We start from the raw sequence: 26215 nt of genomic DNA, 5'->3' as shown, positions 1-26215 counted from the left end.
AATGAATCTAAAGTCTGTGTTTTTTAAAAAATATATTTTATTGACTCTGCAGAGAGGAAGGGAGAAGGATAGAGAGTTAGAAACATCGATCAGCTGCCTCCTGCACATCCCCCACTGGGGATGTGCCCGCAACCAGGGTACATGCCCTTGACTGGAATCAAACCTGGGACCCTTGAGTCTGCAGGCGACGGTCCACCCACTGAGCCAAACCGGTCAGGGCTCTAAAGTCTGTTTTGAAGAGTAAAAATAGTAATGAAATTGAAGAAAAAGTAATGAAATGGGACTTGTTCAACTCGGTTTTACATAAAATACTGTGCACTGACACTGGGCTGGATGGATAAAGGCAGTGGGAATTTAGAAAGATTCAGGTCATTGAGAATTTAGAATAAGTGAAACTGAACTGAGTTAAAGCGCTCAAATAGGAAAGGATCGATTATTCTATTAATAGTATTGGGAGAAATGACCATTTTGGGGAAATTAGAGTCTTAGATTATTGTCAAAATAGGTTACTTTTGCTTTAAACATGATTATTCCTAAAATTAAGAACATAAGAACATCAGTTTGAAAAGGATTTTGGAAGTGAAGGCTGGTCTGGAGAGGCCTGAGGGTGGAGGTAAAAGGCTAAAGCAGGAGGCCGCGTCCGCACCTGCCGCCGGGGCCGCAGGACGGGCAGGGGCTGCAGGACGGGCAGGGTCAGCTCCTGCGGCCACCTTTCCTAGACCTGAGGGTGTGTGTGTTGTGACAGAGAAACGATGGGGTTATGTTCCGTGTCTAAGAGATCCCATCAGAAATGCTCATACAGTGAAGCGACACACAGGGTATAAAACGGGGCTGCTTTTATAAAGAAGAAGGTATTCTGGTCCCCGCAGAGCCCAGTCTGTCGACAGAGTGAGCTGTCTTCCCGCACCTTCCGTTCACCTCGTGCATGACAGTGGGGTCTGCTTCTCGTTGCGTTAACGTTCTTCCCTTTAGTCGCTGAATCGGGGCTCCTTTTTCCGTTCTGCACTTGACCCGACTGCAGCATGAGACGTCGGTGGTTCCCTTCCTGAAACGTCTCCATTCAGCATTGATTACTTAGTGGCCACAGGAAGACCTGGTTAGGTGAACATGCCTGCGTGCGGTTTTACGCTAGAACGTTACGTTGTAGTTACAAAGCCTGCAGCCCGTCTTCTCGCGGGGCACAGACAACTTTCCGAGCCGTTCTGCGTGAAGAAGCCAGGCGCACGGTACCGTCTGTCGCCTGGCCCGGCCGCTGTTGTGTGAGAAATGCGGCTCTCCGCCGGCTTATGCACTTTCCCTGGGTGGACACAGGAAGCTGTTAGTCGTAGGACACAAAAAAGTGTGTGGTTTTTTAATTGACTGGTTTCTGTGCGAGGCTCCGTAGTAAGTGACGAGTGCAGAACACTGGCAGGTCTGTCCGCGGGGAACTGGTTGTCGGTGAGGACTTCCGCCAGGGCGCTGCCTCCCGGGCTAGTCCTGTTTCTCTACCGTGTCCCCTCGGTCCGCCTCTTCCTCCTCGTGTTGTGCCTTCTGGGCAGCCTCTTACTCCTTAAGCCGTGTCTCCAGGCACCTGCATCTGCAGCTAAAACGACTTCCCGAGCTCCCAGCCCGTCCGCGGCTGGGTGTCTGTAGACCCAGGGACCCGCACTTGGTGCGCCTCCTTGTCCAACGTCACATCTAAATCGAGGCGCACCTGCCTCCCGGCGGTCCACCGCCCGGCAGGCTCCCCCAGGGATTCTGTCTGGTTGTGCGTGGGGCGGGGGGCGGCGGGAGATGAACCGATGGACCTCATCACTGCTGCCTGACGGGCCTGGGAACCGGCTTAGAGTCTGTGTGAGCCCAGTGTTCCCATCCCCCCTCGCCCCCCGCCCCAGCTCTCGAGGAAGTCTCAGGCCTGTCCATCTACCGTCCAAAACTTCTAAGTTTATCCCCAAGGCCTTAGCTTTCCCCGTCCCTGAGACGCTTTGGGGGAGCATAAACTTGAAATTCCTACAGCATGTACCCCCGTTTTTCTTGCTGGGCGAGACTCCACCACAGGCTGCCAGCCCCCCCTTACTCCGTGGCTCTCAGACCCCACCCCGCCGTCACGGTCACGAGCACGCACAGATGGACTGGGTGATGCACACCCACGGGGTCTGCCTTCCACGCCTGAGGGCTTTTAATCCCGATGTCCAGCTCAGCGTTTCTCTCTCTTGCTCCTGGTCCACGTGGGAAAGGCTTGCTCTTTGCTTTGTTTAACCCTGTCTGGTCCTGCGCCTGTTTCCTTCGTCCTTCAGAAACCTGCTTCCTTCTCTCCTCTCTCTTCTGAGTCAGACACAGCCAGGGAGTCTCCTGGCCGAGGGAAGGGGGTTGCCCGGCTCGTCGTGGTCATTTCTGCGGGGCATCGACCCTTAAACTGTCGCTGCTAAACGTGTGGACACGGGAGGTGTGTGCACAGTGCTCACCTGCCTGCAGGGAATGTGCTCACCAACAGTGTGGTTGTAAATGGAGACCTGAGGCGTATTGTTGCCGTTTTAGACGCTCAAGTGCTGAATGTTTCCGCAGAAGATTCCACTTCACCGTCACCAGTGAGAAGGTTTGATTTTATTTCACAAACGGGGCGGCTCAAGCCAAGGTGGTTCGACGCCATATCCCTGTCACCAGGGCCCAGGACTGTGGTGACCACACGTGCCTCTGCTTGTAAATGACTGACCGGGGAAGGCACAGCTGTGACCCTGTGCAGCCACCGCCTTTGTGTTGTGGCCTAAATCATGATGAATGTGACGGGTTTCCGGGCAGGAAGTGAGCAGCTGGAAGCGGACAGTGCCGGCAGCCCTCCCTCTCCGCTTGCCGCGTGCTGCTGGGCCCACTGTAGGCGGCCCGAGGGCCCTCCGCGTCATTCTCTCGGGGCTGCAAGTGGCGGTCGCTAACTTCTTCCGCTCCCTGCTGGGGGGTTCCAGGTGTAGCGTTGCTGTGTCTCCAGGGCCTCTAACCCACGCCTCTTCACGGACTGTTTTGTAGCTTCGTCAGCAGCTGAAGTGGTTGATCTGCGAGCTCTGCCGATTGCACGACCTTCCCAAGCACCTGGATGTGGAGCTGCTGGATCAGCCGCTGCCCGCGGGCCAGGTACGTAAGCTCCTCCCATCCCGTCGCCAGCCGGAGTCACGGCCTCATGGCCTCAGGGGAAGGAGCAGGACGCTTCCCTCACTGACTGTGCGGCTCATTGGGAGGTCGTTTCTGCTGTTGGATGTTTGTCTGCTTTGCTGGAGGCACCACACCTCTCCCTTTTGGAGCTGCTGGCATTCCCTGTGACAGACAGAACCGCCCGCCCGCGCTCACCTTCGTGGCTAGTGTCCCGGTTCCATACCTGCTCTTGCGTCCTTCGCCTGCAAGGCCGCCCGGCAGGCGCCCCCAGATGGCGTCTCCTCCACGCAGTGTCCTAGGTGCCATTAGGATGTGGGAATGTCTCTCCTGTGCTGAGAATTCTGTGAGAGCCCCTCGCCCCGGAGCCTGTGGTTCTGCCCCATCTCGGCGGCTCTCTGAGCTGGCGGTACAGCTGCCATCTTGAACTGCTCTGTCTGCTCTGCCCACGTGGTCTGTTGTTCGCTGACCTGGCACCTTCCTGGGCTCACCGTTCACATTTTACCTGAGTGCACCCTCAGGCACAGCCCCGGGGGGGGACGGAAGGCTGGCACACTTCCGAGCTCTCCCTTCGCAGGGGGTGGCCGCACATCGGCTTCACTCTCGGTTCTGCTGCTCATTACCCATCACTGTGTGCAGCAACCTCCCATCCAAAATGGGGGGAGTAGGGTGCCTGTGTTTTGGGGGCTCTGAAGGTGACACGGGTGCCTGGGGTGTGCAGGAAATGCCCAATCAGTGAACGGCTTAGTCAGCCCTCATGCTTGACTGGCGGTTTGGCCGAATGTGGAATCCGGGTGGGAAATAACTGTCCTGGGGTGTTGGGCTGCGCGGCCAGCGGTGCTGGGAGCCGGACGCCCTCTGAACCTCGCCCATCTCCGCGGGAGCTCGAGGCCTGTCTCTTCCGAGGCGTCAGCCGCGGGCGTAGTTAGGTCTTCTCACTGTTCCTGGCGCTCAGCACGGACGGGCCTTTCAAGTCGGACTCTGGCGTCTTCTCCGTGGGTGAATGTGTGTGTTTTTCCTCTGTGGTTCCTCTCCTTCCATTTTCTTTCTTTGTTCGTTTGGAAATGCCTGCTCGTGGGATTGTAGACCTCTTTGCTTGAGTCTTTGTATCTTGGATGCTGTCTCTCTCTGTCTTTTCATTTCAAATTCTAGGAATTTTTCTTATCTTTCAGTGTTTAGAAACGTTATGAGGTCAGCCATCATGTCAGGTGTTGTTTTGGGTAGTTACTGCTGCTGAGCCGTTACCCGGGACTCGATGGCCGAAAACAACTGACTCCATGCCTCGCGGTGGGTGGGTTGGCTGGACAGAGCTGCTGCTGGCCTGGCTGTGCAGTCAGACTGGGCTGGGCTCTGGCCCTGTGGACACACTGCCCGGGGGTGTCCGCAGGGCTTCTCGCTTATGCCTGCTGCCTCGCCGTTTCCCCACGGGCCCTGCTCTCCACGGGCTCCTCTTCAGGAAGGTCATAGAATCCTTACTGTTGTCTTCCAAGAGCACAAAAGTGGGAGCTGCCAGGCCTCTTAGAGGATTACATTGGGAACCACGTCTTGTCCACCACATTAGTGGTTCAAGTCAGAGCCCAGTGGATTGTGGGAGGGGGCGAGGGAGGGTGAGTGCTGGGACTGGGGCTCACGGGGTCTCTCCAAAGGGGACCTCTGCATCTAAGATGATGATTCCCACTCACGGCGTTCGTTCTGTTTCTGGGCTTTACCCGTAGTTTCTCTGACACTCTAGTCCTCGCCTCTCTAGCACCTCAGTTGTCTCTTTAAATTTATGGTTGAAAAATAGTTTATTTCGGTCTTGTTCTTTTTGAAGACTTTTCTCAAGTATCCATCTAGTCTATGCTGCTCATTCACGTATAGTTTGTCCTTCCTCTTTCCTCATTCATGTTTTAGAGAGATACTGAGGGTTGAGGGGAGTGCTTGCTGCTGACAGCTTGTAGGAGGAATTTAAGCTAATTCATGGTTTAGGATAATTATTTAAATGAAGGAAGCCATTTAAGTGTAAAATTTTTTTTTTTAATATATTTTATTGATTTTCTACAGAGAGGAAGGGAGAGAGATAGAGAGTCAGAAACATCGATGAGAGAGAAACATCGACCAGCCGCCTCCTGCACATCCCCCACCGGGGATGTGCCCGCAGCCCAGGTCCATGCCCTTGACCGGAATCGAACCCGGGACCTTTCCGTCCGCAGGCCGACGCTCTATCCACTGAGCCAAACCGGTTTCGGCTAAAAATTTTTTTAATTTTAAGTTAGAATGTCTTTAACTTCTTTAGAGCTGCTTTATATTTGATTAATTGCCTGTGTTATTCCTAATGCACCTGTTAACCTTGAATTGTTCAAAAATGTTTCTTTTAAAAAGCTGATAAGTGTTTGTCATCAGAGCTGGGTCTAAGTAGATGCTGCACTGTAATGAGTTCCCTGTGGGGTCCGTGCAGGAGAGCGGCCGCCGGGCCCTATGCCTCCTGGGTGCCCAGTGTGTGTGGCCGTGTGGCCTGCACATTCTTCTTTCCTTGCAGAATGGGACCACGGAGGAAGTGACGTCAGAAGAGGAGGACGAGGAGGAGATGGCGGAGGTGGGTGTCTTCATTGGGGGACGTTTTAGCAATTTCTCTAGTCTCTTTATGGACCAGTGTTAGTGTGGAACAATGAAAAGCACATTGTTCTTGGAAATGAATGTAATTGACGGCTTTAGTTTAAAATCTGGCTTTACCTCTAATGTATGCTTTTGAATAAATTGCTCCTCTTATGTCTCAGATCTGATTTTCTGGAAAATAAGGACTCTTAACATTTAGCACTAAAATTATGTTTACATTGAATAGTAATCACTACTTAACCTGTAGTTGTTTTAAATGTTTTTATTGATTTTTAGAGAGAGAGGAAGGGAGAGGAATAGAGAGATAGAAACATAGATGAGAGAGAGACATTGGTCAACTGCCTCCCGCACAGAGATCGAGCCCACAACCCGGACCAGTACCCTGGCTGGTAATCGAACCCCAACCTCCTGGTTCATAGGTTGAAGCTCAACCGCTGAGCCACACTGGTGGGGCTGTAATTGGTTATTTTTGAGAACTGCTCAGTTTCAGAAGTTCTGTGTTTGAATAAAGAATTAGAGAGCATTTCAGGGACTACTCATTAGAGATAATAAAACTACCTCATGTTGAAAAATCATCTGGGAATTTTGTAGAGCAGATTCCCAAGGCATTGAGCGGAGGCTGGTGTAGTTGCCCGTCACCGATGCGATGTCAGCCGTGTCCAGGCTCTGAAGCTTTGCGTTTAAAGTCAAACTCCAGAGTGAAGCTCTGCGTGTCTACACTGATCGGATAAAAAGGTCTTTGGTTTCGTGGTCTTGGTTTTAAAACCTGTTTTGGTGTTGCATCTTAGAATTAATTGAATTATTACCTTATATTCTTGATTTGGAAAACTTTAAATTTAAAATAGACTGCTTAGAGTGCCTGCGACTACAGACCTAGTTGTGGGTTTGTTTTGTTTTGTGAGTCTGAGAGAAGATCATTCTTAACCTTGCCTAATTAGAATGAGACATTTTTGATAGTTTGTCCTTAGTGTTTCATGCAGGTTAACTTGGGTGGAACAGTAACCCCCTGGGTCCTGTGCGGTGAGGCAGACAGTGTCCTCAAAGAGCTTGTGTGCCTCCCTTTTCCCCTCACAAGGCGACATCAAGAAGGGACAGCACATCTCGGGAACTGGAAAGGGGGGAACCGGCCGTGGAGGGTCAGGTTAGGGAGGAGGAGAAGGTCTCCAGGCGATTGAGAGAAGGTGTTTAAAGGCCCCAACGGCCCTGGGCCTGGGCGTGTGTGGGGGCGCTGGATGCTGTCCTTTGGGGGAGAAAGACGGACTGATGCATGGAGTCAGGAAAAAGCCAGGTGATTGGCTAGAAAGGGCAGGTGGCCAAAAGCCTTGACTCTGAGTCAGACTGTTTCTATTTGGTGCAGTTGTTGATAGGAAGGCTTCACATGGAGAGCAGTGGGCTGGGTTGTTGCTTAACAAGGTGCTGATGGTGAGTTTGTTCTGTGCTGTTAGCACTCAAGTGGAGAAGACATGTGGATGGGACTGTGGCCGAGGCTGAAGGTGGAGGAGACTCAGCTCAGGGCACTTGTGGGAGTTGACGACCGGTGTTCGGAGGAGCTCAGGGCAGGGCCAGCCCAGGAGGGGCTCGGTGAGGCCTGCGCACGGACAGGGCTGCATGAGAAGGGACTCGGTCGGGCCAAGGATGGGCGTGGTCACTCACCTGGTGTAGGTCACAGTGCAGGAGTCTGCTTGGAGAATGGAGGTAGTCGAGCTACCAGAACAAAGTACGAACACAGGATTCTTGGGGCCTGGATGCTAAGCTATTCATATCTCTCCCTTCATAGGAGGTGGAAAGGTGGCTTATTTGATAATAGCTATTAAGTATGCTTACTCAGATTCTAGTTTTATAACAAAATGCAAGCTATGGACAGGGAACCTTTTAATGGAATGTGAAGGCTTGTATGCCCCTTCCCGTAGAATACATGGATTCTCTCTCTTCTGCTCCCTCTCGAGTCAGGAATAGTGAGACTTCGGCGTAAGTTTGAACACACTCATACGTCTCTAACGTCTGTAGGACATAGAAGACCTGGACCACTACGAGATGAAGGAGGAGGAGCCTATCAGCGGGAAGAAGTCAGAAGATGAAGGAATCGAAAAGGAAAACCTGGCGATATTAGAGAAAATCAGGAAGACTCAAAGGCAAGACCATCTAAATGTATGTGTAAAACCCTAGAACCTGGGCTTACGCGGCTAAGTAACGTCGTCGTAGGTGATAGCGTTCATTCAGGCGCCGCCCCAGCTGCCCTCTCCAGCCGCCTTGTGGCTCAGGCACGGGTTTTGTTGCCATAGTGTTGTTATTGGTTGATTGATGTTTCCCAGCTGTTGATAGCCACTCTCACCCTGTCATCTGCCTTTCCCCCTGCCCTCTTCTTACGGGGTCTGTGTTTTAATCCCGTCTCCTAACATTGCAGCTCAGCCCTCCAGGAAGCGCTGCCCTGGCTGGACCAAACGTAATGTTCTCTTTGCTGTCACGTCTCTGATGGTGTGACATGAACACTCTGGTGGCAGGCACACCTCATGGCCTCCGTTTCCTCGACTCTACAGTTCATGTGGGCGCTATGGACCTTCTGGGGGATTGCTCTGAGTAAGAAATGAGAGTCCTGTCCATAAAAGGCCCAGGCAGAGCAGGAAAACAACAAGTGAGCGTCAGGTTTCTGTTTGAACGCCTCCTCCCTACTGCCTTGAATTCGAGCTACTTCTTAGCCCCATGAACCTGAGGGCCCTTGTGCTGTCTGGGGCAGTGTCTCGGACATGGTGAGGTGGATTAACATGCCAGGAGATGCCAGCTGGTGTAAACGGGTGGATCGCTCTCCCTCCTTCAGCCGTACCTACGATGTCAGTTCAATCGGCAAATCTTTTTTAGAGCAGTGAGATGTAGCCATGCTATGCCCTAACGAGGGATGTGTGTCATCATACATGTGTTTAAGGCATAGAGCGTGCCACACCGATGGCCTGGAGGTCTCGTGGGCTGTGGAAGGTCACGTGGGCGGTGGGAGGTCGCGTGGGCGGTGGGAGGTCGCATGGGCGGTGGGAGGTCGAGTGGGCTGTGGGAGGTCATGTGGGTGGTGGGAGGTCGCGTGGGCGGAGGGAGGTCGCGTGGGCTGTGGGTAATCCCTTACTGTAGGCTCATCAGTCGCAGGACATGTACCCTGGGGTGAGGGCAGCTGGTGATGAGGGAGACTGTGCTTGTGGGAAATCTGTGTCTCCCTCTTAATTTTGCTGTGAATGTAAAACTGCTTTACAAAATAAATTCTTAAAAGACATGAAATGGAAAATGGGTGGGATTTGGAATGGACAGATGCTGAGCTCTAGGTTCCTGCCAGGGCCATGGCATCTGGACATGCAGGGGGACTTCTTGCAGATGAGAATAGTGAGTGAGCCAGGCTTGTCCCCAGGCTTATGTCCTGTTGAAGCTTCATGATCTTTGATTTAATTTAATTAACTTTCTTGGCTGCTTAACATGTTCAGTGGGGATCCCTTTTAAATGCCGTTGGAAACGTTCGTGTCGGCTCAGACACCGGGGTCTTCAGCTGTGGGACCGGAAGGTCCTGGTCAGCGTCTCTGTGTTCCAGGGCGCGGTGTCCGGGTCGGTGCAGGCCTCAGACAGGCTCATGAAGGAGCTCAGGGACATCTACCGCTCGCAGAGCTACAAGGCAGGTGAGCACGCGCCTCCGGGCTGCCCGCGCCGGTTCAGGGTCCGAGAGTCAAGTTTGCTTCTCGTAACCGGACAGAACCAGAACTATGTACTGATTTCCTGTGAGGGGTGTGAGACGTAAATGTGACCAAGTTATCCAAAGATGTGGGTGAGATGGGGGCGAGACTACAGTACCCCCCACCCTTATCCAGGGTTTCAGTTACCCACAGTCAATGGGGGTCTGAAAATATTACATGGAAAATTCCAGAAGTAAACAATTCATCAGGGTTATTTATTGAGAGAGAGACGCAAACATCAACTTGTTGTGACGCTTACTGATGCGTTCATGTGCCCTGACTGGGGCTCGAACCCACAGCCTTAGCACATCGGGCTGCCTTCAGCAACTGAGCTACCGGCCAGGGCTGATCCATGAGCTTTAAATCGCACACTGTTCTGAGCAGCATGTCTAGAAGTTCATCTGTAGAAACCTGTTAGCATACAGTTAAATATCTGAATAATGGCTTGTCTTTAAATGTTAAGTAACTTGTTCCTACAGCACAGTTTGTAGTAGCAAAAAATAAAAGCTAATCAGATAAAGGGTGGCATTGGTTAGATTATGCTGCGTCCATAAAATAAGTTACTGCGGAAACAGTATGAAAATTGACAGTAGGTTTCCATATACCAAGTTGGAAAGATGCTCCAGAAAGTTGATGAAAGGAGATGAAACTATATATGGGGGGGGGTCCCCATTTTTATAGAAACGTTTGCGTGTGCGTGGGATTTTACAGGGCTTCTTCTCCCACTCGCAGTTGATGGTACATAGTTTCTCAGCTCGTTAGAGAAGCCTCTTCGTTAGCGGCTCTAACGATCTGGGAAGGGCGTGAGGTGCTCAGCTCTGGTGGCAGAAGTTACCATGTAGCTTTGTTCCTCTTCCAGTGGCACCATTTCTAGCTTCGGGGGCTGTTCAGGGTCTATACTTACACTAGAGCAGTGGTCGGCAAACTGCGGCCCCTTGAGTGTGGCTCTTCCACAAATACCACGTGCGGGCGCACACGTACAGTGCGATTGAAACCTCGTGGCCACACTCAAGGGGCCAAAGAGCCGCATGTGGCTCGCGAGCGGCAGTTTGCCGACCACTGCACTGGAGTCATGGTTACACGATCAAATGAGGAGTACCTAACACACTGTGTCTTTGCAGGGTTTTACTCAGTGGAACTCATAAATGACAGTTTGTACGACTGGCATGTGAAGCTTCAGAAGTAAGTGACTTTTCCTGCCGGCCTCCGGTATTGGCTTAAGGGCAGCTGCCGCATGGAGATTTCCCTCCTCCATTTGAAACCATTAGAACGGCTTCTACTGGCGCTTTAGACCTGTTCCTGCAGTCGTTCTAGGGTGTTAAGATGAGCTGCTTCTTGGGCTTAGTGACAAGTCAGGTGAGGAGGGAAGGAAGGAGGAGAGGAGGGGGCGGCTGTGGGATAGCGGCTCCTGGAGGTGGGTGGACACAAGTGGACTGACTAACCGGCGAGGTTGGCTGTGGTAGCAGCTTGTCTTTGAAGGAAGGGGTTTGTGTAAGACCTGAATATATAGGCCGTCATCACACAGGTTTAGATTTTGTCGGTGGTTTCATTTTTTCTGGTCTCGTCCATGGTGATGGATCTCCATGACCCCGTGTCTAATGGTGCGGTTTTAGGAAAGGAGATTGCATTTGTTTTGAGTCCTTGAGAAAATTATGTACATGACATGGTCCTCTCCTCTGGAACGACTGCTAACTCTGAGTCACCAAAGGAGAATAGATTGAGAATATTGTGGTACGTTTTTTGTTGTTTTAATCCTCACCTGAGATACTGTTTCCACTAATTTTTCGAGAGAGTGGAAAGGAGGGAGGGAGAGGGGAAGAGAGAGAGAGAGAGAGAGAGAGAGAGAGACATTCACATGAGAGAAACACATGGATTGGTGCCTCCCTTATGAGCCTCGACCAGGGATCAAACCTGCAACCAGCTGCGTGCCTGTGACTGGGAATGGAACCGGGACCTTCAGTGCTCGGCCGACGCTCTACACTGAACACCACCACCCAGGGCTAGAATCCCGTGCTCTCTCTCTCTCTCTCTTTTTTCCCTTTAAATATATGTTTATTGATTTCAGAGAGGAAGGGAGAGGGACAGAGAGAGAGAGAAACATCAATGATGAGAGAATCATCGATTGGCTGCCTCCTGCACGCCCCCCAGTGGGAATTTCCCCGCAACCTGGGCCTGTGCCCCGACCCGGAATGCAACTGTGACCTCCTGGTTCATCGGTCGACGCTCAGCCACCGAGCACTCCGGCCGGGCTGTGGCCTCTTTTTGAACTTTACTCCCCAGGAGTTGGGGTTGTAGGGTGTGTTTTTCCACAGAACAGCTGTCGCCCTCGTCTGCTTAGACTTGCCCTCGGGCTGCTGGTGAGTACAGAATCTGACTGTTTTGGTTTTTTTTTTTAATTCTTAGGGTCGATCCTGATAGTCCTTTGCACAGTGATCTTCAGATCTTAAAAGAAAAAGAAGGCATAGAATATATTTTGCTTAACTTCTCTTTTAAGGTAAGAAAATCGTGGCCGCACTCCATGCGCTGCTCGTGGGAATGCGTGTTTGTACAGTTGCTCTGGAAAACAGTTGGGATTTCTGGGAGCGGTGCCTGCGTTCGGGGATCCCGGGCGTGTGCCCTGCCCAGACGCGTGCTCGGTGCGTGGGGGCCTGTTGGGCGGCCCTGGGCACGGGGCCCCCACGGGAAGGTTTCCGTGAGCGAGCAGAGCGACGTCCCACAGATGGTGGCTCTTAAACAGAATGTGGAGCAAAAGGCGCCCCCCATGCACAGGTCATTCCTATGGCGCTCGAAATAGGTAAGACCCGTGTTGTTTCGGCCATGCAACCTCATGGAGGCATTCTCACCCTCCAGGGGGGTGGAAATTGGTCCTCGGGGTGAAATAGTCTTGGAGATGACAGTGGTGGTTTTAAATCTTTTGTTTAAAAATAAATGGCACGTGTTTTTGAGGAGGGATGCCTGACCTGCTTTTCACGTTGAGAGGAAACGTTCGTGCAGCAGTCGTCTTCAGGTGTGTTCGGGTGAACATCAGATGCTCGGTGCGCGTGTGAGAACGGTGCCCTTCTCTTCCCTCCGTGGGGACCGAGTTTCCATAGTTTATAGCTCCTCCCGAACCTACGTAAGGCCGGCGGAGGTGGGGGTGGAGGGAGTGCCTGGAATTGTGCTGCTGTGTTCTCTCAGTGACACGGTGTTTCTGTTTGGGAACCGCTGGGTGAGACGAATGCTTGGGAGTAGCTCCCTTCCCTCCGGTCGGTTCTCCAGGAGGTGTTGGTGGTTTCCTGTCCCCTTCTATTTGGTCACAGGACTGCACAGCGTGGAGGTGTTTCTCTTGGCCTCCCTGACCTTGTTCTTAGGGGTCATTGCTGTTTCCCCTCAGCTGCCACCTTTGCTGCAGCCCCTGGGGGAGCGCGTATCGCTGTCTCCGGGCTCGGCTGGGTGTCTCCTCACCGACTCTGGTTCTACCAGGGCTGGCCTGGTTGTCTGATTGGAGCGGCTGGTCAGCGTGTCATGTTCTGATCTCTGGGCTCGGATCCCCCATCTCGGAGGTGCTTTCTGTTTGTCCTCGCTCGGGCTCTGTTTCTTATTCTTGTTTTTTTTATGTTTATTCCCGTTCCCACTCCCGTTCGCTCCTTCACTGCCTGGCAGTGACCATGCGTGTCCTTAGCTCGTCGGAGGCGAACAGGCAGTTGTCGGTTCAGGTCCCCTTTCCTTGCCCGGCCCCGGAGCGTGGCTGTGTCTGCGTGGTCTGACCGAGAGCTGCAGGTCGTGCTTGCAGCCGTGGCGCTCACTGGGGTCCGTGCACGTTGGCTTCTCGTGGCCTCGTTCTCCAGGTTCCCGTCTCCTCCCCGAGGACCGGCCTTTGCTGTCCCTTCCCGGGGCATCGGGAGGAGACATCTGCACTTGGACTGCATTTGGGGAGCGTTGTCACGCTTAGGGTTCCAGTCGGAAGCTCCTTCCTCCCAGCTCCGGGGGTGCCCTCTCCAAGGACGGGGAGTGCTCACATCTTGCGGAGCCCTTTCTCGTTTTGTAAGTTTTCAGACGTTATCTCTTCAGACGCTGCTCTGTCCCCCCTCCTCTCTCCTGGGACGCTCTGCAGATGGTCCATGACCCTGTGTCCCGTTTTCTGCCTTATCTCTCTTGGCTTCATGGTGGATATTTTTAAATCTCTTTCCCAGTAACTGACTTTTTCTTCCATAAATCTTCACTGTGGCTGAACTCATCCGCGAAGTGATTGGTTTAAGTTGCTGCATTTCCAAGGTTCGGTGTTTCTGTGTAGTTTGTCTTTCTGTTGCAGTTCTCCGCCAGGGCTTGTCTTTGCCTTGCTTCCATATATGCAGCGTCGTTACTTTAAAATCTGTGTCTGAAAAATACTGAGTCCTGGCGTCTGTTGTTTGCTTCTCGCTCTCTAATCTCGTCGCCTCTGGGCCTCGTGTAACTCATCTGCAGCGACCACCTTACGTTCGGCAGGCTGGGCAGCTGGCTGGAGCCCTGGCGCGGCTCTTCTCCAGCGAGGCCTCCAGCAGCCCAGGCCCTGCAGGCGTTTCGGGCTGAGACGACCAGAGCGGAGGCGCCCTCCTTGTCAGCAGGGAGCTCGGCAGTTTGTCCTTCCGGGTCCCAGCTCCGCGGGTCCCAGCTCCGTGCGGGGCCAGGGAAGGCCTCACGGGAACCCTGAGCGCCGGCTTCCCCTCCGGGCCCAGGGATGTCAGTCGGGCCTGCAGCGTCTTCCCCTCCGGCCGCCTCTGTGCGGTGGAAAGGCCCTGCTCTCTGGGGCCCTTTGTCTTCGTGGCCTGAGTACGCAGTGATTTCCATCTTGTCCGCCTTCTCGAGTTCCCAGTCAGAGGCTTGATCCAAACGACCGGTCCTCTTACCGGACTGCTCCTTTACCCGGTTCTGTGGGAGGCGCAGTTCACAGTCACACCTGTCCCAGCACACGGCTCTGTCGGGAGTGATCTCAGCCTCGTGTGGATTGTTTGGCTTTTATTCCGTTCTCTGTTTGGTGCTATTTCCAATGTCAGGACCCTCACTCGCCATCAGGTAACAGGTGTCTCTGGACTGAAATCTTCTAAGCAATGTGGATGGAGGGTCTGCACATCCGTTAACTGGCTCATTTGCTTTCAGGATAACTTCCCGTTTGACCCTCCGTTTGTCCGCGTGGTGTTGCCGGTTCTCTCCGGAGGGTAAGTGTCTGGCCTTTCTGTGACGTGGGCACTGGCGCTTCCGCGGCCGGACGCCAGCTCGCCCGGGGCTTCTGGAGGCGCGGGGCCGGGGGCCTGAGAAGCGGCATTCTCAGCCGGCTCAGGCGCAGCTCCCGCTGCTCGTCTGGGGACCACAGTTTGGGAACCACTGGTACCAACCACTGTGTGGGGCACGGGTAGAGCCTTTAATGGCCCCTGTTTGTAACCATTTCACCATTAAAAACCAGGTGTTTTTAAAATATGAATCGTGATGGAGTGTCCAGAGAAAGTGAGATTAGAGAGTGAGTCCCCGTGCCTGTGGCCGCAGGAAGGAGGGCAGGCCTCTCGGGCCCGTGGGGCGGCCGTCGGATGCCTTCGGGGGGTGGTTACGGCTGGAGAGCCGGTGGTAGTTGTCAGGCGCCTTCATCCAGTCTGGGAGGGGGTGAGTGTGTGCGGGGTTAGGGCTGAGGTGCCCTGCAGACCCTCCGAGTCGGAGCGGCTGAACTGCTTGGAGAATTCTGAACTAGCCGACCAGTTCCCCCTGTGAGAGGATCCATTGATGATTAAAGTCTAAAAGTACGCAGTCCTTACTTCGATCACATCTATGGTCGATCTCATTCCATTGAGATTAAAAAATAAGGGCAGCTATAAACGACTAAGGAAAAGATTTGGAAAAATTCTGTACGTTTAGGATAAATGTACAAAAATATTTTTATCAGATCGTTTTGAAAGTTGATACGAACTTGACCAGCAGAGATTTTTCACATTTTTGTTGTGAGAAATGCCAAGAATGTTAAGAACTTATGATCGTAAACAGTTTACCACCTGGTTGTGGAGACAGACAGTAAGGAACCCAGCTGTCCCTCAGGTCTCAGCAGACACAACCACCGACTCCATGGGCCTCGCTGCACAGCGCACAGCAGCCATGATGTAGCTTTTTGAACAAAGAGCTGACTGTGATGCCATTTTCAGTTTTAAGATCTTTGACATAGTTTCTCTTTACTGATTCTGTTTTCCACAATGGGGCTATTGTCCTGTTCTTCAAATGAATATTGTCAGGTTCCTCACTTTGTAAAGTCATTTGGTTTATTCAGCCTGGGACGCTTTTGGTTGGCTGGAATCACAAGCCCAGGCCGGATGGTCTCGGCCAAGCTTACCGGGGAGGACGGCGAGTTTACCGGGGAGGACGGCCTGGCGCTGGGCAGAGGCGCAGGAGAAGGAGCCGCGGGGACGGAAAGGCTGGGCCCGGAGGACGAAGCAGTCGCGTGGACCCAGTCCTCACACAGACCTGCTCAGGGTCCTACTTACTGGTTTCCAAGATTCCTACAGTTTTTCTTGTCCGAGATCATTCCCGTGATTTTATTTGCAGGCATGACAGTTCACGTATTTTTGAGTTTAAAATAGCATTAAAGGAGGAATGACGTTCTTTTGTTTGAGGAAGCGTCGAAAGGCAGAAGAATCTCGATCTGCATTTGATCTTGGCGGAAGGCGGGGCCGGTGCAGGGTCTTGATCTGAAGGTCATTCCTGCGGAGCCTGGGCCGCCCCAGGGTCATCTGCTCAGAGAGCAGTTCAGAGCCAGGGGGGGAGCAGGGGGCACAGAGCAGCACCATTCGACCCTCAGCACGATGGAGGGAGACGGTTAGACCGTGACCGCAGGTGCTCAGGGTCACAGATACGGTGGAGCGTGACGTGTGCTCGGGGGAGAGCCGAAATTGCCCACGATGCCTCCTAGAAGGGGGGTCTCTGTCCCCTCCCGCCCCGCCCCTGGGTACGGAGGCCTGAGTCCTGCTTTCTGGTTGCTGAGGCGTCTGTGGGGTCCTGTTACCCAGATCCGCTCTGACTCTAAGTGGGGCTGCCGCGGGCTGGCGCTGGGAGTGTGCGTCCCCCACCGTCCTGGCGCCCGGCGGCTGAGTTTGCTCCCACCCGTCTCCTAGTCCTCACATGTGGCGTGCTTTCTCAGTGACGCACGTCACACCTAGGAGGGCGGGAACCTGGAGAATGGTGTGTGACTCCTCTTTTCTTTGAAGGTACGTGTTGGGGGGCGGCGCGCTGTGTATGGAGCTTCTCACAAAACAGGTGACTGTTTTTCTTTTCTTTTTTGTTAATCTTCACCCGAGGATATTTTTTCCATTGATTTTTAGAGAGTGGAAGGGAGTGTGGGGAGGAGGGAGGGAGGGAGGAAGGGAGGGAGAGACAGACAGACAGACATGTTGATTGGTTGCCTCCTGCACACACCCTGACCTGGGCCGGGGATGGAGCCTGCAGCCCAGGCCTGTGTCCTTGACCAGGAATTGAACCCGAAACCCTCCAGTGTGAGGACCGAGGCTCTAGCCCTGAGCCACTGGCCAGTGCGGCTCTTTTCTTAAAGTGCTCGTGTCTTCACCCTCCACACGGGTTCAATTATGTAAATTAGACTGAGTGGAAAGGCTCTCCTTTAAGGTTTTGAAGTTCTTTCTTTGAATAGCAGCCACTTTTAATAGTGAAAAGCTGTGGAACATAAACCAGTAAAATGACCTTGCACTGGGTTGTCTTATCTGTGCTAGGACAGGAAGTGAGTTATATTTAAGGTTACAATTTGCTCATGTTGGGCATTTAAAACAGGTTTTTTTTCGTGTGTGTGAGATTTTAGAAATGGTTCAACTTTTCTTTCTTTTTTTAAAAATATGTTTTTATTGATTTTTAGAGAAGAAGGGAGAGGGAGAGAGAGAGAGAGAAACATCCATGATGAGAGAGAATCATGGATCGGCTGCCTCCTGCACGCCCCGCACTGAGGATTGAGCCCGTAACCTGGGCCTGTGCCCTGATTAGGAATCGAACCTGGGACCCTTCAGTCCGCAGGCCGGCGCTCTATCCACTGAGCCACACGGGCCAGGGCTGAGCTTTTCTTTTGCTTCATAAGCACAAACATCTCAGTGCTCATCTGCGGTTGCTGAGTGTTGCCGGCTGCCGTCGGCTTTCCCACGCGTTCAGAGCAGCTTTCCTCCTGCAGGGCTGGAGCAGCGCCTACTCCATCGAGTCCGTCATCATGCAGATCAACGCCACCCTCGTCAAAGGCAAAGCCAGGGTGCAGTTCGGAGCAAATAAGGTACTTTTCTCAGTGACGTCACATACAGACAGGAAGTGAGTTATATTTAAGGTTATAATTTGCTCATGTTGGGCATGTAAAACAGGTTTTTTTTTCGTGTGTGTGTGAGATTTTTAGAAATGGTTCAACTTTCTTTCTTTTAAAATATATCTTTATTCATTTTTAGAGAAGACGGTGTCCACCGCTTCCCCGTCTTGCGCGGCGTCTCCTGTTCCTTTTCTTTGTCATTTTTAGATAAACATGCCTGGCTTTATTTTGTTATTGGCACTTTGTTATATCTACTTTGTTATATGCACTTTGAAGTCTCCCCAAAGCGAGATCCTGTTATAATAGTTAATTCCCAGGGAGTATTTACGTGCTAAGCTCGGATCTAGACGTTTTATGTGTGTTGACCCTTTCAATCCTCATAACCGACGAGCAGGTTCACTCTCTTGTCCGCATCGTGTGGGTGAGGAGCTTGGCGTGCCCAGAGGCAGGTACCTCATCTCAGGTGATGGGGGCGGAGCCAGGACGGGAGCCAGACAGTCGGCCGTCAGTCGCTGCTTTTAACCAGAATTCTGTTCTTTGTCACTGACTATCAGAATCATCTTTCCATGGCCGGTTTTGTTGCCTGTAAACGCAGGCGCGGGCCAAGGATGGACTCTGGAGTCAGTGTGTGTGGGGAAATACCTGTGTGATGGAAATCAGCCTGGCCTGACGTTTGTTAAACACTCAGCTGTTCCCGAAGGTCTGTGTGAACTGTGTTCAGCGCCGACAGCATTAAACCTGAGCGTGTGTTTATAACCGTAGCACAGGCCCATCACGCGTCCACTGGAACCCTGACTCAGGGGAAGCAACAAATTGCAAAGGCTATTTTTAAAAACCCATTTATTTGGGATAATATTATAAAATAACTCATTTTTACTTTTAGCTCTTTTATCAGCTATTTCTTTACACTGGAACAAAATACCATTTTGTATAAAACCTAGAAGTTATTTATTGAACACCAATGAGTTGCTTAACTACTTTTAGCTAGTTTTTTTTTAACAGTGTTTATATTTCAGATGCTTTAAATGTGCCAACAGAATAAGTATATAATACCAAAATTTTATTTTTCTAATGACAAGATTGATGCTCACTGTATAGTGTCTAAAGTAGGACACATGCAAAAACCTAAAGCGTCCTCTGTAAGCTGAGTGTCTGGAAATACTGTCGGGATTTCCTTACAGAGAAACACAGAGGGCGTAGAGCAGGGATCTGTCTGAGCGACTGAAAGAACATCTCACCAGTAACCCGCCATGGAAGCTCAGCTCTGGGCTTCTGTATTTTAATCTGAAATACAACTGTCTGGATGGTTTAAGCCTCTCCCAGCTCACAACCCTACACATCCAGTATTCTGTCTTTGTTTAGTGCTATGGTCCTGGAATCAGTCAGTGTCAATGTAATTGCTTTACACTTTTACATTTCCATGATTTATAGTTTTGTTAGCAAATAAATAAAACCATTTTGCATAGAATGCTATCAGGCAGCTAAGAAATGTTTGCATATTAAAGTCTTTCTTGGCAGGTAAATTTTTTAAATGAATTGTTATGATGAAACATTACTCTTCCATTTTTTTTCTTGAGAAACGTTTGTCAGTTAAGAATATGGAAACTTCATGATATAAGTTTTACCTTCCAGGATTCTAAAGTCAGCAGGGAATAGTCTGTTCACTTTAAAAATGCTGCTATCCAAAAAGTAAGGTGCTAAATGGTGTTTAAAAATATGCTGTCGTGTGTGTGTGTGTGTGTGTGTGTGTGTGTGTGTGTGTGAGGGGGGGGGCTATGGTATGTAGAGAATATAGTATATAGAGAGTATATAGAGTGTTAAGGAAAGTGCTGACAGGTGTTGAAATATTGGGGTGGGCTGGCTAGAGATGGGAGGGAGACTATATTTACTATAAATACTTGTAAATGAATTCATAAACCAAGTAAGAATATTTTTAAAGCTAACTGGTGCCGTACAGATCATATATGTTAAATATGCTGCAACTAAGGTTAGGAGACATTAATGAAAAGACAAACACCCATCTACGTAAATCTGGGAATTAGACACACTCTAAATCATGGTTTTTAAAAAGTCACACGAAAATTTAAAAGTACGTAGACCTGAACTCTCCCCACCCCGCTTCCTCCCTGTCTCCCCCCGCACCCCCCACCCCCACCTCACCCCACCCCCACCCCAAATGGATTGGCAGGAAGGAGAGTCTCACGTTTTTACACGTTATTTTGTTTGGTGCCACTCACGGGCCTTCTTTAGACTTTAAAGTCCGGATGTCACTTACGTGTGTGGTCCTTAAAGCCCAGTGTTTCCTTGTCTGAAGGTAACAGTTGAGCATTTGTTTTGGATACGGTTTAGGAGGAAAAGAATTTGGGTTCCCCTTGGGTCCGCAGCCGCCTGAACTCGCTTCACCGTGTGGCGGGCACAGGAGCACCACGGGGTGTGTGCTGTGCAGCGGCGGGACTTACGCGTGAACTCGCTTCACCGTGTGGCGGGCACATGAGCACCATGGGTGTGTGCTGTGCAGCGGCGGGACTTACGCGTGAACTGCGAGGCGTGTCCATTCCTGTTGGACCACAACTGGATTTGTTATTCTTCTCGAATGTTAAGGAATCATGAACTTGAGCAAGGAGCGTCTTCAGTTAAAAACTGTTTTGAAATGGAAATATAATGGGTTCCCGTGTTCTTTTAAGCACAGTGTGACACATCCTTAAATTATTTGCCATGACTTTCATCCGCAAGTTTTGATTTAAAATGTATATTTCTCTTTCAGAATCAATATAATCTAGCAAGAGCCCAGCAGTCTTATAATTCCATTGTACAGATACACGAGAAAAACGGTATGTTCAGTTCCATATGTATTTATTGCCATTTGTTTTGCATCATGTACTGCTGATATTTATCCTGTTTTATTGTTGGTTTTGCTTTAGTATCTTGTCCAGTACAGTCACCCCTGAGAAAACTCCACTTGGGGACCCACACCCTGTGCTTCCTTCGAAGTCGTGGTTACAGTACTTGGCCTGAGAGCCTCTGAGTCAGAGTCAGGATCCCTGAGTAGATTCCTGGGTAGATTCCTGAGCAGAAGGGTCCTCTGGTTCCTCTGACATGTGTGGTGTTAGGGCAGGAGCTCAGTGTCTACCTGTGGCGGGGCCGGGGCCAGCGCAGGCCCTTTAGCGGCGATGAATCAGCCGGGCCTGGCCCGCCCCTCCCTGTGGTGGCTGCTCCTCGCCGACCCTGCCCGCTGGTCACTCACGCTAATTCTATTATCGAGGACATTTCATAAGCTTCACTGGCCTCACCTAAACTTGCTGTATTCTCCGCGCATGTTTGCGTCTTGTCTCTAACTGAGGGAATAGAGCTGACTTGGAATCAGACCTGTTTTCCGTGCCATTTCTGTCACTCGCTGGCTCTGGCCTTGAACAGTCCTGTGCCCTCTGCCTCAGTCTCCTCGGCTCAAATTGGCACGAGGTCTGTCGTCCAAACTTGAGAGGAAAGAAGGGCAGTGTGTGCGCGCGGCCTTCGTAGCTCAGTGCTGGGGAGAGAGCGTCGCAGTCGTGCTGATGGACAGGTGTGCTCTGTGTGCAGAGGACGTAAGGAAAAGAAACGCCAAGTCGTCTTCCTTTAGGAGAATTGACAATAACTCCTCTCTGCTTTGCTGGACCTGTGCCAGCTTGTGGCCTGGGAGCTGTGTTTGGTGCTCACTGTCATTTTAGTGACAACGGGAACTTGTCACTTGCGGTGACGGTTTGATTCTGAGAGGCTAGCACGGGCTGCGCGGAAGTACTGGGTCTGGGCGCAGACCAGGCCGAGGGGAGCCCACAGGACAGCGGCCTGGTGCTCCCTCTGGTGGGGGGTCGCCCTCGGGGGTGTAGAGAAGCAAACCTGTGAGGCATGAAGCGAGGTTTCCTGTACCCAAACCGTGTTCAGGTTCGGAAGCGGGAAAGGCTCAAGCTTGGCAAGCCTGGGCTCCCTGACCGTCCTCTCCAGCCCTGAGTCAGGGGTGTGGGCTGTGAGGGCAGGACCAGGAGGCGCCTCCGTCTGGCTCCTGCGGGGGGTCTCGGTCCCGTCGCTGGGTCCCTGCCCACGGCTTCCTGGCTGCTGGTCGCAGCTTCTCCACCTCTGGTCACAGCCCGTGCTCTGGCTCTGGCTCTGGTGCCAGGACTTGGTTGGGGGAGAGTGTTCTCAGGGAGGGTTACTGTTAACCACGGAGTCTGAGTGGAATACGAAACCTCGCTTTAGTCCAGTATTCCACACTTATTCAGCAAAAGCCAGTAATTGGAGGTCGGATGTTGAAAGCTCATGTAGTTTATTCACAGAAAATGACTGTATACAGACGGTCTCCAGCTGGCACTGGGTGGACTCAGGAGTTTTGACTTCATGAGGGTGTGGCAGTGACACGATTCAGAGGAACCATATTTTGGATTTGAATCCGGATCTTTCCGGGGCAGCGGTGCACGTGGTGTGATGGTCTCGAGATGCCGGACAGCGGCCTCGAGCCACAGCTCCCGCCGGGCAGGGACTGCGAGTCGCCCGGTGCTGCTCGCCTGCTCCCGGCTGAGTGCGCTCTGCCCACTGTGGGCTCAGGCACGCATCGGCGGGCAGGGACCCTCTGGCAATCGAGTGTCTGTATGTAAATGTGGAAGTGCTGTTACCAGCCCGTGTTGAGTTTAACTTTGCAATAGGTTTAACCATGAAAAGGACGAGTCGAGGACGTAGCCAACCTTAATAACATGTCCGTTTCAGAACTAAAGCGTCTCCCCCACCTGTTTCAGGCTGGTACACCCCTCCGAAGGAAGACGGCTAAGTGGATGGACTGTCCCAGGCTCGGACCAACGTTGCTTTAAAGAAACCTTCCCACCGTGCAGACCAGCTTCGAGTGCCCATAACAGCAGCCCCGACGACGTTAGCTGATAGACACTTTAGTGGATACTCTGTCACCTGACATCCTGCATAAGTTACAGCCTCTCATTTGCTCATTGTAGGTATCTTGGACTCAGCAGGGGGGCCTTTCCTGTATTTTTCTTGATAAATACACACACTGGCCACTCCTTATCATCTCTTTTTCTTGAAAAATGAAATCTGTTAAGCAGGCAAGTCAGCACCCGGTCCCTGGAGTTGCCGCTGTAGGTGCCGTCTCCCTCTGAGCTCGTGCGCTGCGAGGACACGCAGTGTGTGGTCCCCTCAGAGCCAATAAAGGTGATTTGGTGTTCCCGTCGGCTTAGGAAGTTTAAGGTCTTCTCGATCACCGTAGCCTTTTCCGGTTGCCAGAATAACGACAGAAAACCTGCTCCAGGAATCGTTACACTTTTTATGGCCTCTCTGGGGCCATTTCCCACAGACATGCTCTTAACTGCATTGCAAGGTGGGGCCACGCAAGCACGTCAGCTGTCGTAGTGATTCCACTGGGCATGAGTCTTGCTGGCTGAAGCTGTTACTGGTTCACTATGTCTTACGAAGATCTGCAGTCTAGATCTTGAGGTTATTTAAAATACTAAGTCATTTTACATTTCCATTTTATTAACGGGATGTTGCAATCGTTTGTAAACTAATAAGCTTATAAAGTGATTGGCACACAGACAGACTCCTTGAGCAAAAGCTGCACAGCTAAGGACACACAGATCCCTCATTTGGAGACCTAAAATTTTTTGCTACAGTCATAACAATGGCTTTTACTTAAAGACTAATAGGAACTCTACACCTATTAATTCTTTTATAAAACCTGACTTAAATCAGTACCCTCTCCATTCTCTTGCCTTACCTGAATCAGTCCTGTTTGATTGGAAGTAGATTTTTATATACCCATGTTTGATTTAAAAGTAAGGTCTAGTTATTAAGCACTTTTAAAATGAAATCCAGAAGCACATTTTCTGCACAAATCACTTACAAAGTTCAAAAGTGTTTCTTAGGCACCTGCTCTGAGAGTCAGTTTTCAACTTTGTAAGCCGCCTGGGAGAGACCCGCATGGCTGCAGGGCCGCAGCGTGGGGGGCCGTGGGAGAGGCTGTCCTGGGTTTGCTCACGTGGCTACATTTGTGCTCAGTTCTGATACAGTGGCTCAGACAGGCGACAAGGCAGAATTCTTTAAGGCATTACAGTTCCTTAAACCTAAGGCTGGATCTTGAATACATTGTTGAATTCTTTAATAACCTGATGGCTACAGGCTGACAGCTGCACATTTGGCATGCTTTGTTTTTATTTGGAGTTTATTTTTCATTGCAGATTTATTTGGCAATGTACAGTAAATTTTGTAAACTTGCATCAAGTTTATGAATAAAGAATCATTTAAGAAATAGCGCTGTCCTTTACCCTCATTAGAGGTGCCCTTGCTCAGGGGCCCGGAGTTCTGTGGAGTCTGGAGCAGGAGAGACGCTGGGAGGGCAGGTTGGTTTGACGAGAGCGACAGACCAGGACCGTGTGTGCCGGCCGATGTGGCCGCCCAGGTCTCCCTCAGTCTTCGCTCCCCCACACTTGTTCCTCAATAGAAACGTCTGGTGGCTGCCCCCAGTACCCCCTGTCAATCGTCCGCTCCCCCTCGAGGGTCCCCGGGGCGGCCACACACGAGGTCAGGTTCGCACAACAGGAAGCCCAGGGCAGGAGCAGCTCCTCTGGGCTCGGCTGGAGGCTCTCAGGTTTGTTGTGTTGTTTCACGTGGATGGACGCTGTGGATGGATGCGGTCCTGCTCCCTCCTCCCAGGCAGAGTCCTGTCTCCCGGGCTCCTGGGGGGTCTTCAGGCGACCGCGACCCCTTCCCCTGCCCCTGCCCCGCCTAGCGCCCTCCGCTTTCCCGTCTCAAACCAATGTCTGGATCTCCTTGGACCCCGTTCTCATCATGTCATTTGGGGAACCCTGGAGACCCCGCGAGGCCCTTTTAGGAGGCGTTGAAGGTCAAAAATGATTTTCCTGCTGAAACCGGTTTGGCTCAGTGGATAGAGCGTCGGCCTGCGACCTGAAGGGTCCCAGGTTCGATTTCGGTCAAGGGCATGTACCTGGGTTGCGGGCATATCCCCAGTGAGGAGTGTGCAGGAGGTGGCTGATCGATGTTTCTCTCTCATCGATGTTTCTAACTTTCTATCTCTCTCCCTTCCTCTCAGTAAAAAATCAATAAAATATATTAAAAAAAATGATTTTCCTGATAAAACATCATTTGCCCTTTTCAGTCTCGCTCTCTCTCAAGCGCACACAGGAGTTTTCCGGGGGCCACACGCCTGCTACGGCCACAGCCTGAGTTCCAGGGCCAATCCAGTGCCTTCTCTTAAGCCAGACAGAGGTTTTCACTATTGGGGGTGGGAGGGCGGGCGTTCTTTTTTTCATAAAAATGTTCTCTGTCAATGTGAAGTGGATTTGTTACTTTAATATTACAATGTTTTAATATGGCCAATATCAACAGGCATACCCCACAGGAACAGGTGCGGAAGAGCCCTGCCCTGGCCAGTGTGGCTCAGTGGGCAGAGCGTGGGCCCAGGGAGGAAGGGTCCGGGTTCCATTCCGGTCAAGGGCACCGCCTCTGTTGTGTGCGCTGCTGGCGGGAGGCAACCCATCTGTGCATCTCCCTTGTCTCTTCGCCTCCCTCCCACTCTCTAAGTCAATGGACACATACCCTGGGGGAGGATTACCAGCAGCAGCAAAGGAGCGCGTGGGAGTCCGAGGCCAGCAAGTTTGAAACACACTAGTGAGACCAGTTACTGGGGAGGAGCCAGGGCTGGGCCAGCCAGGCAGCGGCGGGAGTAGAGGTGTGGGGGGGGGGGGGGGTGCGGGCAGCTGCACCTGCTGTGCTCGCTTTCCCTGCGCCGCTGGTTGCATCGGAATCAGCCGCTCCAGTCCCATGCAACAGGCCCGCTGAGCACGAGGTCCGCGGTGCAGGAGGGGGACTGAGGTGCAGGCGGGGGATCCCGGTACAGGTGGGGGATCGCGGTGCAGGTGGGGGATCGCGGTGCAGGTAGGGGATCCCGGTGCAGGTGGGGGGATCGCGGTGCAGGTGGGGGATCGCGGTGCAAGTACGTGATCCCGGTGCAGGTGGGGGACTGAGGTGCAGGTGGGGGATCGCGGTGCAGGTGGGGGATCGCGGTGCAGGCGGGGGGGATCGCGGTGCAGGTGGGGGATCGCGGTGCAAGTACGTGATCCCGGTGCAGGTGGGGGATCGCGGTGCAGGTGGGGGACTGAGGTGCAGGTGGGGGATCGCGGTGCAGGTGGGGGATCGAGGTGCAGGCGGGGGGGATCCCGGTACAGGTGGGGGATCGCGGTGCAGGTGGGGGATCGCGGTGCAGGCGGGGACCGCGGTGCAGCGCCCGTTGCCACGCACGAGGGCGGCTTCTAAAGCAGACACCGCCCGTGGGAAAGCTGAGCTTGTGGTGCCAACAGGCTCTGGGCTGACGACGAGCCAGAATCTGCCTCCGGGGACGCTGGGGTCGAGGGCGGCGGAGGCCTTGCCGTGCCTGCGGGACTGACAGCTGGAAGGCTAGTTTTCACGGACCCGGCGGAAGTCCGCTGCCGGAAGTCCCGCCCCATCCGGAAGTGGCGCGCGC

The 26215-nt window shown here is 52.2% G+C and overlaps 1 protein-coding gene across 13 annotated transcripts in view; it reads left to right on the top strand.

Moving 5' to 3' along the window:
• Positions 1-23983, top strand: part of UBE2Q2 (ubiquitin conjugating enzyme E2 Q2) — a 33694-nt gene extending 9711 nt beyond the window's left edge. For 2 of the 13 annotated variants that reach the window (XM_059678114.1, XM_059678111.1), the window contains 11 exons: positions 3001-3105; positions 5639-5695; positions 7723-7863; positions 9281-9365; positions 10541-10601; positions 11823-11913; positions 14535-14593; positions 16619-16667; positions 17491-17676; positions 20468-20534; positions 22467-23983. In XM_059678114.1, coding sequence (XP_059534097.1) covers positions 3001-3105; positions 5639-5695; positions 7723-7863; positions 9281-9365; positions 10541-10601; positions 11823-11913; positions 14535-14593; positions 16619-16667; positions 17491-17676; positions 20468-20534; positions 22467-22498 — 933 coding nt within the window. In that variant the 3' untranslated portion in view covers positions 22499-23983. Of the gene's footprint in view, positions 1-3000; positions 3106-5638; positions 5696-7722; positions 7864-9280; positions 9366-10540; positions 10602-11822; positions 11914-14534; positions 14594-16618; positions 16668-17422; positions 17712-20467; positions 20535-22466 lie in introns of those variants that run through there. The other 11 variants (XR_009450320.1, XM_059678113.1, XR_009450322.1 and 8 more) reach the window with 11 other exon arrangements.
• The last annotated feature ends 2232 nt before the right edge of the window (positions 23984-26215 follow it).

This window comes from Myotis daubentonii, chromosome 21 (genome assembly GCF_963259705.1).
Source record: "Myotis daubentonii chromosome 21, mMyoDau2.1, whole genome shotgun sequence".
In the NCBI taxonomy this organism is placed as follows: domain Eukaryota; kingdom Metazoa; phylum Chordata; class Mammalia; order Chiroptera; family Vespertilionidae; genus Myotis; species Myotis daubentonii.
The sequence above is the reverse complement of the archived record's forward strand: the minus strand, read 5'-3'. Positions and strand labels throughout refer to the sequence as shown.